Source organism: Prunus avium, chromosome 5 (genome assembly GCF_965620075.1).
Source record: "Prunus avium chromosome 5, drPruAviu1.hap1.1, whole genome shotgun sequence".
In the NCBI taxonomy this organism is placed as follows: domain Eukaryota; kingdom Viridiplantae; phylum Streptophyta; class Magnoliopsida; order Rosales; family Rosaceae; genus Prunus; species Prunus avium.
In genome coordinates, this window is record NC_142288.1 from 25,960,031 (window position 1) to 25,977,897 (window position 17,867).

At 37.5% G+C, this 17,867-nt stretch overlaps 1 protein-coding gene and 1 long non-coding RNA gene across 5 annotated transcripts; both read right to left on the reverse strand.

Annotated features, from left to right (window-relative positions):
* On the reverse strand, nucleotides 1–2,124 carry LOC148294572 (cytochrome P450 736A117-like). The gene is made up of 2 exons (XM_088253615.1): nucleotides 1,100–2,124; nucleotides 1–935 (listed from the first exon to the last, which is right to left on the reverse strand). Exons 1-2 carry the CDS (start codon nucleotides 2,045–2,047, stop codon nucleotides 324–326), a joined length of 1,560 nt encoding a protein of 519 aa, XP_088109741.1. The 5' UTR covers nucleotides 2,048–2,124; the 3' UTR covers nucleotides 1–323.
* Nucleotides 2,125–3,809: 1,685 nt separating this feature from the next.
* On the reverse strand, nucleotides 3,810–5,948 carry LOC110751512 (uncharacterized). 4 transcript variants are annotated; one of them, XR_015835855.1, is made up of 4 exons: nucleotides 5,811–5,948; nucleotides 5,278–5,442; nucleotides 4,337–4,460; nucleotides 3,810–4,087 (listed from the first exon to the last, which is right to left on the reverse strand). It is a non-coding gene; the product is annotated as an uncharacterized LOC110751512 (long non-coding RNA). The 4 variants fall into 4 exon arrangements; XR_015835854.1 differs by lacking the exon at nucleotides 3,810–4,087 and adding an exon at nucleotides 4,128–4,199; XR_015835853.1 differs by lacking the exon at nucleotides 3,810–4,087 and adding an exon at nucleotides 4,582–4,662 and having other exon boundaries at nucleotides 4,128–4,460.
* Between the last annotated feature and the right edge of the window lie 11,919 nt (nucleotides 5,949–17,867).

Sequence of the window (17,867 nt, forward strand, 5' to 3'; positions counted from 1 at the left end):
AATATGAATACGGGTTTGAATATGTTCAGATGATTTATTCTTCTCCATAAGGAGGTATATATAAAGAGTTTACAAGAGTGCTATACAAGGAATTAGATACAGGAAAGAATTAGGAAAGTATCTCCTAATTATACAAAGATTTATCAATTATATAAAATAGGAAAGTAAATCCCTTAATTAATCAAGGAAATAAATCTCCTTGATTAATTAAGAGACTCACGTCAACAGGTAACAGTATTGACACCTGAAGCCTTAGACATATACACGATAGCAGGCTTAGAGCCTTAGACAATAATATGAAACTGCCCTCTGTATTTCTCAACTTAGAAGTGTGGAAAAGCAACAGCTTTGAGAGGATATTTTTTATGTGCGGTTATACCAGTGGATTCTGTCATGTCTAAATCCTCCCCACTTGCTTCACCGGGCAATGCCCAATCGAACTTGTGCACGATGTTTGCTAAGGCAATTTCATTAACAGCCATGGCAAACTGAATTCCTGGGCAGACCCTCCTACCAGCTCCAAATGGAATCAATTCAAAGTCATTCCCTTTGTAATCTATACCATTATTCAAGAACCTTTCTGGCTCATACTCCTCTGGTTTGTCATACAGCTTGGGATCTCTTCCGATTTGCCATGCGCTGATGAAAACTTGTGTGTTGGCTTTAATGTTGTAGCCATTTACTTCCACATCTCGGGTTGACATCCTGGGAACTAGTAATGGAAGTGGTGGATGTAAGCGAAGAGTCTCTTTCGTCACTGCCTTCAAGTAGTGCATTTCAACCAAATCATCCTCTGTAATTACGTCTGTTTTGTTTCCGACTATTCCCCTTACCTCATTCTGCAATTTGTTCATGACCCTTGGATGCCTTAAAAGCTCAGTCATTGCCCACTCTAAGGCAGTATATGTGGTATCAGTGCCAGCAGCAAACATATCCTAAAAACAATTGATTGGATAGAGATATTTAACCTTTTGCAAAATATATATATGCTACTATATGTTACACCTCTTTCACAAAAAACATATATATATATATATATATATATATAGAGAGAGAGAGAGAGAGAGAGAGAGAGAGAGAGAGAGAGAGTTATAGTTACCAAGATGATAGCCTTTATACTAACTCTATCAATAGGAATGCCAGCCAAGTTTTCTTTCTGAATTGCAAGCAAAACGTCCAAAAAATTCTTTTGGTCATCATCTCCACTCCTTGAACTATGGTTCATATGCTCTTGAACCACTGTATCTATAAAGTCATCCAACTGCTTAGCCACCTTGTCTAACTTGGCTCCCAAACCATTGACATGGCTCAACCAAGAAAGCCATGGGACATAGTCCCCAATATTAATAATTCCCAGTAAGTCAGTGAACTCCCCTAAAATCTCCTTAAACATCCTCCCACTTTCCCCGCCTTCCCCTTCACTGTACTTCCTCCCTAGAGCCACTCTACACACTACATCATTAGTAAGCCTCACAAACATTTCGCTTAGATTCAAAACAGATGATGATGATGAGTCCTTTATGTTTCCGATCATGGATTTGGTTTCCTCTTCTCTCACAGAACGAAAAGACCGAACCCTTCTGTTGCTCAAAAGATTTAAAACACATATACTTTTCACCTGCCTCCAATACTCACCATACGGCGCGCTTGCGACATCTCTGTAGTTGTAGAGAAGCTTCTCAAAGATGGTGGACTTTGGTCGATCAGAAAACGCGAGGTCATGAGTTTTCAAGATCTCCCGGGCTGCCTCAGCTGAAGAGACAACAAGCACCGGGACACTTCCAAAGTGGAGAAGCATGAGAGGGCCATAGCGTTGGGAAAGGGCTTGAAGTGAAAGATGAGGGTACAAGCCTATCTGGTGAAGGTTTCCAATGATAGGTAGCTTTGGTGGAGAAGGTGGTGGTGATGATTTTTGGGTGGTGGTTTTAGTGGAAGAGTAACATGTGTATAGGAAGATGAGGAAAATGGCCAGCAGTGTGAAGGCCAAAGGTTGCAAAAAGGAGGAGCTTTCATTTAGCTCTTGCAATACTTGCAAGGGATTTAGCATCTTCAGAGTTGGTACTAAGAAACGAATGTGGTGTGTGTGTTTAAATAAATAAAGGAAAAGATCATCCTAGTACTACGCAGAACAGAACCGTCCATGATTCCATAAGAAAACAAAACTTATAAAGTTGAAACCACCGACAAGTTTGAGCCAATTAATTTGAGACACATACAAATTTGTGTGTGAGCATTCTGATGGTCCATTTGTAAGGGGAGAGCCATGTGTCTGCCAACTTGGAGCCATACCTAAAAGTTTTGGACAAGTTAGTTTGTTTCAATTTGTTATCTTCTTCTTCTTCTTCTAGGGATGAGTTAGTCTACACGAATTCATCCACTTGGGCAGAAGACAACAAAAAAATTTAGATGCTTCTGGAAAGCATACTGTGTTCGGCTTTTTTATATCTATTGACATAGGGAGAGAGGGTTCCCAGTATGACCTTTCCTCTCTCTCTCTTTGAATACTTGTCAATCTCCTCACTATATATTAAGTGAGAATTTCAAAATATAATGCCGGTTTGATCACTTCTCAATATTAAACATGATCAGATTAGTATTAGTCAATATGCAATCTTATGGCAAAATATGTGATTATAAGATTATAAGTATCTCCCATGTGTTATAATGCAGCCACACAAAACAAAAAGAAAAGAGCAAGACGTGACATAGATGTTTACCTACACTTGTTCAATTTAGTATATAAAAATTTCAGGTCTTTTCATGTGATTTTCTCGCTCTCCACCAGCTCCAGCCAATGTTTATTTAGCAGATATATACTATATGAGCATCATGCTCATCATAGAGACAGACAAATACAAATGAAACCATTAAGAAAAAGACAAGCAGAAAATTATTTGAAAACAAATTTTCATTGCACTTTCTTCTTGTATTATACCCATTCATGTCGCCCCCCAAACATACTAACAGTTATATATGGTGGTTGAGTTCTGAGCGTGTAGGTAGTGCTAACCGAAGGGTATTTTAAAAAATCATTGTTGAGTTTTTTGTTTTTTGTTTTTGGTTTCTAAAAAATCATTGTTGAGTTGGCGTGTTGGTATTGCTCTTCTTATATAAATAACTTGGGACAAAAGGAAGGTTGTTGAGTTCTGTCCATTTTATTTGCTTAATACTATGTAAACTATTTGTGTCTAAGTATGTTAATGTTTATTAGACAATAACTAAATTTCAAGAACCTGTAACAAAGTTGAAGGGAAATCAGGAATCAAATTATAATCATCATCAAAACTATAATTCACAAAATAAGAAACTTACTCCAAACACATTAAGCATTTGTTTGGATTCTTAACTATGCAATTGTGGCTTGGTTCTCAATTATTGAAATTTTGGGTTGCATTGGTGCAATGAACGTTATTGCAGCTTCTATGAGACTTGCCAAATGTTCGGTAGCATTTTCGGGGAAGTAAAACAAAGTCTACATTAAAACAGAAAGGAAATACCATTTTTCTTCGAATACGTGACAATCAATTGTATTGGCTGCGGTTTTTATCTTTCACGACGATTTTTCTACCTTTCGTGACGAATTAAATAAAACCCCATTCAGGTAAATTGCCTTTTGCGACGGGAAAAACCGCCGCTAACCGTTGTTAAAAAAATAAAAGTCAGCGAATTAAAAAACCGCCGCTAAAAGTCGATAGACTGTTCAAGTCTTCCGCCCTCCCCATAATGTGAACTTTACACGAAGGACCGAAAAAAAACATACTCCCTTTTCTCTTTATACGCATATGTATTAAATTTCCTTTGTTTTAAAAACATACATACACACACATTACATGAAAACATCATTAAAATTTTGTCCAAATTATTTAATTGGATACATAAACATTCCCCAATCTGTTTAGCAGACAAGATCGGATGGGAAAGAAATTTAGTGCGAGTTTCTCATGTAGCTCCTTTGTAAAGGTAAAATCCTTTTTATCTACTGACATGCTCAATCCTTCTTGGAAATTCGCAGTGCTGCCATTAATGTAAGAGCTAAAACTGGATTTGCTACCTCTGAACATCCCATGTGCATCCCAACACCCTTGTACTAAATTTAACAAAAACATTAGAAGGAAACTGATAAACCCTTTTGCTATAACATCTAACTTCCATAATCCATCCAATGAACCGTATAAAATTTTTGACGTAAATGTTAGGCCCTACAAAAAACTACTAAATGTTAGGCCATTTTGCTATCACATCTAACCTCCATAATTCATCAATGAATCAAGGCAAGTATATATATATCACCCTACAAAAAATACTGAATTCAATTATACAAGACTTAACGACATACCACCACTAGACAATCCTCCTTCTATGAGTCTCTCAAACATACCACCACTATGGAAATTTGGATTGCTTGTATTTTTGCTTCCCATACTCTATTCAATCTTTCAAGCCTTCAGATAGAACATAACCTGCATTGTGCAGATGAAATCATAATTTGAAACAAAACTAATATACTAGAAATAAGAACCAGATTAAGGAGAGAGAAACAGGGTAATGACAACTAAATCTTTTAGAGGCAAAAAGCTTAACTGCCTATGATTCACCAATGACCAGAACAAGGTATTTCTTTCCTTTTCGAGACAAAATCTAGCAATAAGCAAGTGTGGGGGACTGCATGTTAAGAAGTAGCAATACTATTAGAATAAACTTTGGCTATTAGGAGTTGCAGTCGTATTTTCCCAGTGTTACCAAGCAATTCTGGGAAAGGCAAATTAAATCCGCAATTGTTGGCAGGCAAAGACCTCCAGTATTTACAGTGAACTAATGGCCTCATGCTGAACTTGATTGCATGTAGCACAACCTCACACTAATATATTCTTTTACTTCAATTTTTCTTATAACACTCACAGATTTTATTAATGAAATGTAGTTACAAGGAGGATGAATGAGATGTCCATCTAAAATCCTGTTAACATTCTCAATCCCAAACAAACAAAAATCAGCCAAAACCAAACTAACTATTTGGATGACAAACAAGGATTGAGTTAAGAGGCCAACAGTCTTCTGGACTCTTAATTCCCTGATCCCCATCATGATGAAAAAAAGAGAGAAGAGGGAATGAGGAGGAGGGACCATACGTTTGGATACTAATACTAAAAAATTTACTTTCTTACATATAATTTACATCAAGTTAAATTCCATCCATATGATTGCATACCAAAAAATTGAGCTTTACCCATTACCCGTGAATGCTACATCAATAACATCTGTACTCTATGATCATACCTGAATTGCACAAAGATAAGCTTGGCTCTGAATACATGTCTTTACAGGACCCCAAATACCCTAGAAATAGCTCCCAACAGAAACTTATCTTTACAGAGACAACTGGACGCATTATTCCTTCTCCAAATGCCCCAGAATTAGCTCCACACAGAAACTCCCTCCAAACTACATTGACAGATTAATGAATTAACTCCCCACAGAAACTCCCTCCAAATTACATTGTAGAAATAGTTCACAATCTTTGCAAAACATTATAAACGCATAATGTTATATATGCATTAAATACCAGAAACCTTGATTTCTGTACTTTTTCTATTGAAAAATAAAATACAAACCACAATTGTGTTTTCAATTGCTTCAAATTCCAAACATGTACAGTTTAACCTATCGTGAATAGTCAATGGTTGCACTTGGTGAGAAGATTATAGTTTCAGTCTTTCATTTTTACTTCTTGATGTTGTCGCTATTTCTATGCCATAAGGTCCCTCTAATCCAAATAATTGACGTGGGAAAATAGCGAATTGGAAGCTTACCAAAGAAGTGCTTTGAGTCGTTTCGCCTAAAGCATGTATTTTGCTCAAGCTCGAGGTCTGTATCGCCATTGAAATAGCTCTCTCTCTCTCTCTCTCCCTCTCTCACTGGTTAGGGTTCGTGGATTTGTTGTTTTAAGTCAAAAGGGGGTGGATTTGGGGGCTTTACACGATTTTATTATAAACGGTCTCCCTTTTTTTTTTTTTTTGGTGAGTAACGGTCTCCCATTTTTGCAAGCACGTGATTGTTTTTCTTCAGTTTAATTGGCTTTTCTCAGACAAGAAAAATTGTTTTTTTTATTTTTTTGGGGTCAAACGTTTCACATTAATTTACTTCTGCCTAATTGCAAATTTGCTAGTTTCAATTTCTTTTTCTGGATAAAAATATTGGATTATGTGAAATTAGCTCCTGAGTGAAGTTTATAAGACGTAAATGTCCATTCTCGATTCGAAATTTCTTTAAAAGTAGTTACTCTGAATCCTTCCTTAAAATTTTAACTGAAATTGCAAGAAGCGGTTTCCAACACTAAACATTACTCGAAAGAAGTTCAATAATCCTCAACCGGAGTTCAAGCAAGCATTATTCAAAGGTTAGTTTCCATATTTTCTGTTGTAAATTTTTAGAGTAATTAACAGATCTTGTAGGACAATCTTGGTTCTATAATGTACATCATGTGTGTCTTCAATGGTAATGAGAAGGATGTTAAACCTAGTTTGATTTGCTACCTATTAAAAACAAAATTAATTTTAACTAAAGTAAGACAAACTATTATTCGGATACAAAATTGGGATAAGAGTCAAAATTCATGTACAAAATTCGGATACTGTGTTTTTTTTTTTTTTTTTTTTTATGAGCAACAACTGTGTTTTCAATTGCTTCAAATTCAAACAATGTATAGTTTAACCTATCCTGAATAGTCAATGGTTGCATTTGGGGAGAAGATTCGTCTAATCCAAAATCATACAAGTGGGAAAATAGTCAATGATCTGTATCGCCATTGAAAATTGAAATAGCTCTCTCTCTCTGGTTAGGGCTTTTGTTTTTTAATTTTTTTCGTCAAAAGGGGCGGATTTTGGCTTAACACGATTTCCAATTTTTTTTTGTCAAAATGCAAATTTGCTAGTTTCATTTTTTTGACAAAAATATTTTAACGGTATAGCTGCGAGGCTATACGATTTAAATAAATTCGAATATTTTAAGAGTATATCCGATCGGCTATACTCCTTAAATATATTTATTCGAATATTTTTACAAGTATAGCCGCGCGGCTAAACGTTCAAAATAAATTCGTATATTTTAACAATATAGCCGCTCGGCTATACGCTTTAAATAAATTCGAATATTTTAAAAATACAGCCGCGTGGCGCTTTAAATACATTCGAATATTTTAAAAGTATAGCCGCTCGGCTATACCCGTCAGATACAATTATTCCAGTACTTTAATGTTGTAGCCATTTACTTCCACATCTCGGGTTGACATCCTGGGAAATAGTAGTGGAAGTGGTGGATGTAAACGAATTGATTGGATTAAGATATTTAACCTATTGCAAAATTGTTGCTTCGATTCAGCTGCATCCTCAACTTGTGATACTCGCAAGTGCATGAGCCGTTTGGTAGTATAGCATATGTAAGTGCGAGGTCGATCCCACGAGGATTGGTGATTGAATGATCCAATTTGTTTTCCCTACACAAAATAGAAATGAAAAAGGAAATAAATAAAACAAGAAAAAAAAGAAATAACTCAAGCAAATAAGTTCCCAAGTTCAATTAGATTAACGGATTGATTCTAGCTAAAGTATGATTAAGCCATGGTGTGTGGTCATAACCTTGTGTTCCTAATTCCCTAATTTGATCATTTGTTGTCTAACCTAAAACTAAGCATTAGGAACCCATTAAGCATAGAAGAACAATTTAAACAACCAAGCATGTATCTAATCCCTGTTGTCGAATGTCCATACATACTCTTCTTATTCATAGTTCAATTCGAATTAAAGCATGGTGTCTACTCTTAATTCAAACCAAGATAGCTAACATGCAAGCCTAAATGGTGATCAATCATTCAAACTAGCATATTAACTTATAAGCATAATGAATAAGAACAAAAATCATAATTGAAACTTGGAAACTAATTAAACTTGAATACTTAAGAAAGAATGTACATTACAAATAAAAGTAAAGTAGAACTTGAAAAACTTAAGGAGAATTTCAGCACAAATATTTCATTACAACAATTGAAAACTAGAAAGGAAACTAAGAGAATTTGAGGGAGAGAAGGGAAGGGAGCTCTAGAGAAGTGTTTGAGAGCTCCCCCCCTTGGGGTGTGTTTTGAAGCTTGAAGGCTTCTCTATTTATAGGGCTAAGAGGGAGGAACAACATAATGAAATCCAACACCACCATTCCTCTTTTAATACAACCCATAACTCACACTTCATCTTGTCTATGTTAGTGTGGTTGGAATCAATCTCATCCCATACTTCTTTTGCTGCACCTCAAGCTTTCTTCACATGGGATCAAAGGTGATCAATTGTGGCTACCTTTTGCTGCCAACCCATGTGGTCTTCTTTTGGTTGTTGAACAAAAACGAGTCTTCTGAACCAGACTTAGTGTAGGAAGGCCAGAGGTTTCAAAACGTATCCAATGGTACTCAAATTTGGATATGTTATTCTAGACACCCATTGGAACAACTTCTATGAAGAAAGTATTCCCATCGGAGCAGTAGAAGTGTGCGTTTTGGGCCTTGCAAGTTGGCAGCCGAACAGAGACTGGAATTGACTTCATTTCATTTCTTTGCTTTACATGCATGCACATGCTTTCTCTATAATAGCTCCAGCATGTACCAACTTGCTCCTTTAGAATTTCATAGCTGGAATGCCTCCCCACTTCACTCATTATGTTGGATCCAAAGTCAGTTGCAGCATGGGTGAGGCACATGGCTTAGAGGAGGAGACAAGGCTCAAAGCTGGCAGCTGCAAATCCTCCTGAGCATGGTTCAGTGTTGGACGGGCTAAGGACTCCACATATGTTCAATTGGGCTGAATTTTGGATATGTTATACTAGACACCCAATTGAACAACTTCTATGAAGAATGTCTCCTCATCCGAGTTGTGCAGATTGCAGAAATGAGACCTGCAAGGTGACTTACGAAACTGGACTGACAAGAAGTGTGGCCCAACTTTGGTTTTGTCTTTAAGCTCTTGCTCTTTGCCAATCAGCCCTTAACATGCATGGATTGCATCAAATGTGATCTCTTGCTATCTTAACCTACAAAACACACAAATAGAGGTAAGTGACTCAAAATAAAGAGAAACTAAGCAAAATCACTAAGTAAAGAAGGCAAGCAAGTGTATGAAATTATGGACTTATCAAAACAGAAAATGGATTAAAAGCACAAGTTTAACTCAATAACATAACCAAATCATAAGCTAGAAGAGTACAAAATAATATACAATTATGAACCGATCAAATACCCCCAAACCTAGATTTTGCTAGTCCTCGAGCAAAACAAAAGGAAAACAAAGATAAAAACAAAACAAGAAGTTAAGTAAACCACTTCCGCAGGTAACTCGATTGCATTGAGCATATGCAACAAGCCTTTAAACCTCTAGGCATCCCTAGTAGGAGGAGTTGTGTCTCCTGAGGGTTTAACAGAAACGATACCCACAAACGTTTTACTAACTCTACAAAACAAGGTGGTTAGAAAACTTATTAGATTTGTTAGTCCTTAAGCAAAATAAAATAAACACAAAAACCAAAATAAAAATAATTACAAAACCAAAATAAATAAATAAATAAATAAATAATGTAAAAAGTAAACTCAAAACAATCTTTCCGAACATTTTCTGAAGAGAGATGACTCATGCGCATGACTCAAAAATAAAAGCTCAGTTTTTAGACAATATTTACAAGGTGGCAAAGTTCAAAACACAACATGCTCAAAGTGTAGTAGTGTGATAGCCAAATGCAACAAATTCCCCAATCTTAGTTTTTACACAATTTCAAAAATCATACCAAACACAAATGCAACTTCAAATCTCACCAAAGTTGTCCTCTCACAAATGAATCACTCAGAAGAGGACTACAATGCAACACTCAATTATAAACATGAGATTAGAGTTAAATCATAAGGGACTTAACTCAAAAATAGGAAGATGAAGAACTTGCATTAATATGATCTCAAGAAGGATGCCAAACACTTAAAAGTAGAAAAATGAATGCAATTCAACCACATGACATTTAAGATCAATTTAGGTCTTTATTATAGGTTGTAATGGGGCCAAGGGTGTAAGGTGAGTGAGAAATGAAAGGTATGGATAATACAAAGTCCAAGGAACTCACAATGTAAGAGCATAAAATAAAATTGTTTACAAGACTTCGAATCATCACGATTAGATTTTTTTCTTTTAAATGATCAAAACTCCTTATACCTTCATTTACATTGATTCACACTCCTTTCCAAACACCAATTTATTTTGAAGGCCCAAAAATGAATTTTCAATCAACCACCACTTAATCACAACTTTTTTTTTTTTTTTTTCTTTATGTAATATCCCTTCCCAAACTTAGCATGAAAAACACATCCGAATTAGAGCTCATGAGTTCCTTAGAAAGGTAAATATTTGTTTTTCGGGCTAAGGTGAGGAAATATAATTGGTAAAATGAAAGAAAAGGTTTACATGTAGGCTCAAAATGGTTAACAATGGAAAATCATGCTTAAGCATGCATAAGGTTAGCTTGAAAGGCACAAACGATCCAAAGAGGGCCTTAATATCATTTCTTAAATGTCATGAAATCAAATTGCAAAAGAATGAATGACTTTTAAGTGTTCAACCAAATCAATGAATAATGAGATCAAACAACAACTTTGATGACAAGAAAATAAGAGTATGTGTATAACACTCATGAAATGAAGAACAAGGCTCAAAAGCTCACATTATATGGTTATATAAGTCTAATTTATGCTTGATACAATTCTTTGGGTCATGCAAATCCTTTAATTGGAAAATTATGAAACAAATGGCAAGTGTAAAGAAGGTTTCAATCATATCATGCTAGAACGATGCCAAATTTATTTAAAATTTTTAAGTTTTTTTTTTTTTTTTTCACAATAAAAAATTTACAATAAATAAATAAAATTCAATTTTCATTTAAGTCATGCAAACATTTATCACAATCTCATCATAAGGGTTCGGGAAGTGACTCAAAACAAAACAAGACTCAAAAATAAAATAAAAAACAAAAACAAGCAAGAAATTAATTTAAATTTGTTTTTTGTTTTTTTGTTTTTTTTTTTTAAAAGAAAACTCAAATTTACTTGCTAAACTCCAATACCCCCAAACCTAGAAATGAACATTGTCCTCAATGTTTAAAAATTAGCCACAAGCAATGTCAAAAATAACAAATGAAGGTATTAAAGCAATAAAAAATCACAAAACACATAAGAGTTAAAATACAAAAACAGAATAATTACAAAATAAAAATTACAAAACAAACAAACAAAAGAAACTAAACAGTAAAACACTCGAAACAGAAAGCCCTAAACAAACAGTCTTACGCAAACCAAAACCCAAACGATTGAAAGCCCAACCCAAAAGAAAATTAACTCACTTTGAAACCTAAACAACGGTGAAAACTCGACCCACAATGAAATCCGAAGCCCACATGTTTTTTTTTTATTATTTTTTTTAATTTTTAATTTTTAAGATGACACGTGAATTGGGAGTGCAAAACGGGATTTTTGAAAAGAGAGAATGTGGTCCCTGATGTCTCGGCTCCTGTGAGGTCACGGGCAAAAGAGGTGAGGGACGTGTCGGCGCAGAGGCCGCTTTCACATCCCCCAAGCCAGAATTATTGGCCTCTTGGGTGAAGCGGGACGACTTTTTCACTTTGAAGGTTGTAAAAGGTGAAAATGCAATTAAGGGGAGGTTGGGAAATGGGTGCGGCGATATATAGAGATAAGCCGTAAGGGCCGCACATAACCCAGAACCGCAGCGGCTAGGGTTTAGCAGACTAAGTCTATAAAAAGGTAAAAAAGAACGGGTGAAAAACACAAACTCAGAAATACACAAAACAGAAAAGAAAGAAGAACAAAGAGTGAGAAATCAAATGGCCTCTTCCTACCCTTTTTCGTTGGATCTCAACCTAGCTCCACCGACTCAGACACGAGGCCAAGCAGCGGCACCAGTATGGATGCCCTACTTTGCTTCCGCACGGGGGCCTGTGACAGTAACTGACTCAATACTCCTGGACAACGATGTTGCCATTGGAGTGGCTAGAAATTTAGTGACTCCTAAAGATATACGTGTCCTGGGGACAAGGGATGACAACCGGGTCGTGAGCGATGCCCTGGCACTGAGCGTGCAGAGTACGGCAACAGTCGCAAGTTTGGGTCATCGCCTACTTGCGAAGTCCCATGAGGTAGAGGTGCTAAAGGGTCAGTTGGCGGCGGAGCGAAGTATGGTTGAAGAGTGTCAGAGTGCTATAAAAAGCTTGAAAAGGGAGAGGGCAAGGATAGTGGAGGTGAATCGACACCAGCTAGAAGTATTGCGGGACGAGAATAAAAACCTATCAAAAATGGTAGAGTTGTACTCTCGCGACATGCGAAAACAGCTGGAGGACCTAGACCGACCGGGTAAACGCAAACAAGCAGATCGCGAGAGTAGTTACGCTCAAGCTAAGATTGCGATCTTTGGGATGACCTAATCTGGTTGCCCCTCTTCTGTGAACTAGTATTAGGTTTGATTGTTGCACTTTTACCCAGGCTCCATGACCATAGCATTATTGGTTGCCTTATATATGAATGTGCAAAAATAGATGTTGGGAACCGCTTTGCAGCCTAAATTTATAGTGTTTTGCTGCCAGTATTACCCACATATGATTCAGTAATTCTGGTCTGTAGATATCCATTGATGTCAGTAGAAGAGAAAACTTACCCACTTGAGTTTTTCGTCATAGAGGCCCGACAATGGCTTAGATGTAGTTGCCATTAGCAATCGAAGTCAGTAGCTAGTAGTTTCTTGATTTTGTGATCTAGCATTAGGTTTGATAATGCTCTAGACCAAGGCCCCATGACCATCAAATTATTGGGTGCCTAGTCTCAATCACATATCCAGTGGTTGACCGACGAGAATCAAGTCACCCAGCCCAGTCTGCATCAGAGTGGGCGGAGAGGCAAGCTGCGGCAGTTTGAGGAGTGAATGTGAGGCCAAAATCAATAGTGCCCTTGATGTACCTTAGTGTTCGTTTGGCGGCAACAAGGTGAGAGGTGCGAGGGGTACTCATGAACTAAGCAACAGTGTTGACGGCAAAAGATATGTCAGGGCGAGTAAGAGTGAGATACTGTAAACTGCCAAAAGCTCACGATACTCGGTTGGGTTGGAGATTAGAGCACCATCAGAGACAGAGAAGAGAACCTTGGCAGCCAATGGGGTAGATGCACGTTTGGAGTTGAGAAGATTGGCTTTCTGTAAAAGATCATGTGCATATTTGAGTTGATTGATGTGGAGAGTGCCATCCTTATGAAGAACCTGTAAACCCAAGAAATAGCTGAGCGGACCAAGGTCTTTGATGTCAAAGTGACCACCTAAAAGAGAGATGAATTGTTGGAGATGAGTGGAATCACTGTCAGTTACCATGATGTCGTCGACATATAGAAGAAGAAAGATGGTATGGGAGGCCTGTTGAAAAATAAATAATGAAGTGTCAGCTTGGCTCCGTGTAAAGCCCATAGAGAGAAGGAAAGTACTGATGCGATGGAACCAAGCATGAGGTGCTTGTTTGAGGCCATAAAGTGCTTTAGGGAGCTTGCAAACATAATAAGGATGAGTGGGATCAATGAAACCAGGGGGTTGAGCCATGTAGACATCTTCTTGAAGAAACCCATGGAGAAAGGCATTTTTGACATCAAGTTGACGAAGGGACCAACCACAAGAAACTATAAGATTGAGAACAATGCGAATGGTGGCAGGCTTGACAACAGGGCTGAAGGTTTCCGCATAGCCTATGCCCGGATGTTGATGAAAACCCTTGGCAACTAGACGGGCTTGATAGCGTTCAATAGAGCCATCAAAGTGACACTTAATCCGAAAAACCCACTTGCACCCAACCAAGTTCTGAGAAAGAGAGGAAGGAACCAAAGACCATGTATGATTTTTGAGAAGTGCATTGACCTCTTCAGTCATGGCGTCACGCCATTCAGGATGCTTAGTAGCCTGTGAAAAGCAAGTGGGTTCAGTATGATCAACACCAGTTAATAAGGCACGGAGAATGAGGTATTTAACAATGCCGTCGGTATGAAGCTTAGGCTTTTGAATGCCATCCTGAAGGCGGGTGCGCATGCGAGGAACAAGGGCATGAGTGGGAGAGAGGTGTATGCGAGGGCTTCGGGAATAAGTTTGGAGCAATGGCTAGGCTGATGCTGAAGAAGTGTTGCAGAGTGGAGCCAGAGGAGGTAGTTGGAGTCAGTAAGCTTGATAAAATGAGAAGAGTTAGGGCTAGGGAGAGAGAAGGTGGATTCAGATGAAGCCATGAGGTAGACCTAAAGGAGAGGATTGCATTGAATAAGGGAGAGGAAGGAAACCCTAGGTAAGGCTGATACCATGTAAAGAATATATTTCCTTGTATTAAACAGATTACACAAAGTCTCTATTTATACTGATACATGAAATCTATTTAAGGTAGGAAATAATATAGACATGAATACAATCCGATTTGCAGCAGGAAAAACTAATTGTTAGGAAGAAATTGTGAAGTTGACTTCCGTTCCGTGTGTGCTAGGAAAGGAAAGCTGCGTTAACAGAAGACAAAAAAAAAGAAGATGCTTTTGGAAAGCATACTGTGTTCGGCTTTTGACTTAAAAGAGTTTTGTGCTTCATTGAAGTTTCTATCTTGTAGATAGGAAAATTCAAGGTAGAAATTTGTTTGCCTGTAGATCCAAAAGACTTTAAAATAAAAATCCAATCTAACATCCAACTTTAATGGAAAATACATCTTATCTATGGATGATAGTCTAAATTCCTATAATTTTTTGTTTATCAAGGAACAATATAAAGAATCATTTTATATAGAGATGCTACACCACACTGCAAACAACACCAAAATAAGGATTTTCTACTGTAGACATCCCTGAACTTTGCCCCCAGTTGCAATTGGGTCCGTGAACTTTTTTTTGAGGCAATTACATCCTTTAACTGGACAAACAGTTCCAATTAGGTCATGTCATCCAACTCTGTCAATTTGTTCGTCAAAATAAGGGGTAAAAACGTCCTTTCGAGTCTGAAGACTCTCCTTCGCTTTATAACCACCAAAATGAAGAATTGAAGAACTGAAAGGGGGCTGCGAGGAAAGGAAAAATGTCTACGAGTTCGACATATTCAAATTGCAGCAATCGTTATTGCGAGTGTGGGTCGGAAATCAAACGCCGGACTTCATGGACAGATCTGAATCCTGGAAGAAGATTTTAGGCATGTTGCAATAATCGGGTAAGTTTTTGTATTTGTCGAAGATTGGTTGAAGTAAAAAATGATTTTGATGGATCTGAAATTGGTGTTTCGTTTTGTTTCAATTGCAGAACAGTAAATGGGTTGCATTTTTTTTGCATGGGTGGAGAATGAAACATGCCCACGAGGAGAGGAAATCTTGTCTGGGTTACTTAGAAGACTAAGAGGAATGGAGGACGAATTGAGAGCAATGGCGGAGAACTTCAAATTGATGAGAGAAGAAAAGAATAAATTAGAGCAAAAACTTAGAGAAGAGGAAGAAGAAATCAAGATTTTGAAAAAAACAGATTCTGGGAATGGGTAAACAAGTTGTTGTACTGGAAGGGGAAATTTTGAGTTATCGACAAAGACAAAGGTGTGTCTGGGTTGTTGTTCTGTTGTGTTTTATGTTTGTGATATTGTTCATCAATATGGATGATTTAGTAGTGTAGAAATGGGCAAGAAATGGGCATAATGTTATATATCCTCTTCAAAAGCTTTTGATGGCATGGGCATATTGTAGAAATGGGTTGGAATTGGTAGTGTGGGCAGGATATGGGAAGGAATTGCTAGTGTAGAAATCTGGGCAGAAACCTGGGCATAAGGTTATTTTGTCCCTCTTTGGCAGTGTATAAAACCGTTTGCTATAAAGGTCATTTTGTGCTGAATTGGCAGTGTATAAAACCTTTTTCTATATAAGCTGATTTTGTGCTGAATTGGCAGTGTATAATACCAAATGAACATGGGCAATCCAACATTCACCAAAATACAAGCCAACATTTACCAAATAACATTCTCCAAAATGCAATCCAAAATACACATGAACATTACATAATCCAACATTAAAAGACCCTTCAAAAGAACATTACCAAATAGCATACTTTACAGTCTATAATTATCCACCCAAAATACACATCCACATAGTACTTAAAAACCCAAAATAGGTCTTAAAAGTCCAAAAAATAGGTCTTCACAGTCTATACCTGTCCTCCTAGCTCTTTTGACATTGTGTTTGAGTCTTCCTCTACGGGTTGTGGTTTCTTGAGTAAGTGAAGAGGATGGTGGTTGCAAGGGCACTTGTTGTGAGGATGTCATTGGCAGAGTGGCCTTTCCTTGACTGATACCACTTACCACCTAAGATTAAAAACACAAAGAACATATATTACTAAATAGGCAAACATAAAAAACATGAGTTGGGCAAGAATAATAAGCAACTAACTGGTTGTGAAGATGACACCCTTGCAACTTAATTCCATACGCCTCTTCCTCTTCCTCTGCCTCTGTCTGTTCCTTTGCCCCTATTAACTTGAATTTGGGATGGGGCAGCATTAGTTTGGGCTGGGGCAGTATTAGTTTGGGCTGTGGCAATATCATTTTGGCCTGCATTTCCATTGTCAGCTGCCTCAGCCTGCACAACATACAAGCACAACTATAAAATAGAAGAACCATAGCATAACTAAACCCAAATAATTAAAAAACCATTGCATAACTAAACCCAAATAATTAAAGAACATGTCTTCCACATTCTCTTCGATTGTGGCCTTCTTTTCCACATGCTCCACATCTAATCTTAATGAAGAGTCTTCTAGGTTTTGCTGCTGGAGCAGTGTAACCTAGAGGCAAAGGGTTTGGTGGGTTTGGGGCTGGTACTTGAACCTCACTAGGCTCCTTTGTCTTCACTCTCTTGGGTCTTCTTGGTTGTCGCCTATGAAATGGAGGTCTAATTGGAGGCAAGCCACCCTTAACCCACTGATCCATAGAAGGGATGGGGTGAATTATTGATTGATTCACATAAATGTATGTCCCTGGCTTATAACACTCATCTACATATTGAATAGGGTTTTCATCTCTATGGAATATAGCTGAAATTGCATGTGCATAGGGTATGCCACATAAATCCTGTCTCCTACAACTACAAGTCATTGATTTTAGATCTACAACAAACTCCCCACCATACATGTGACTAACTTGATACATATTCTCCCCAACCAATCTACGAATGCATTGAGAGGCTCCCATCTTGTACTTCTCAATTATTTTGAATATCCTTGGGTAAACAGGGTGTTTCCATTTTCCACAAGCAGCCCTTCGATTAGCCATCCTAAGCATCACATACATTCTAATACTTTCCAAACATCTCAAAATGGAATTATCTCTGGCATCAATTATAGCTGCATTAAAGCTCTCACAAAGGTTGTTCTACAGAAGATCACACTTATACCTTGGATGAAAGTGAGATCTAGTCCAATTTTTGGGTGGTCTCTGCACCAACCATTTCCAAGCTTCCAAGTCCTCTTCTTTCATCTTCTCCATTTATGCTTCCCACCAAGGAATAGTAGTGGCTTTGGCAGATACCCACAACATGTGTTTAAGAGTGAGACCAAGATGTGTTGCTCTGAAGTTATTGTACAAGTGTCTGACGCACATCCTATGCTCTACAGTTGGTAGTACATGTTCAATGGCAGGTATGAGGCCCTTTTGCTTGTCACTTATGAAAACCCAGGATAAACCATTTGTAATACTTAAATCTTCAATCAACAAAGACAGAAACCAAATCCACCAGTCCTTGTTTTCAATCTCAGCCAC

Coding starts and splice junctions, on each gene's coding strand:
- LOC148294572 (XM_088253615.1), bottom strand. CDS start 2,047: ATGCTAAATCCCTTGCAAGTATTGCAAGAGCTAAATGAAAGCTCCTCC. Junction 936..1,099: donor GTATAAAGGCTATCATCTTG/GTAACTATAACT, acceptor AATTGTTTTTAG/GATATGTTTGCTGCTGGCAC.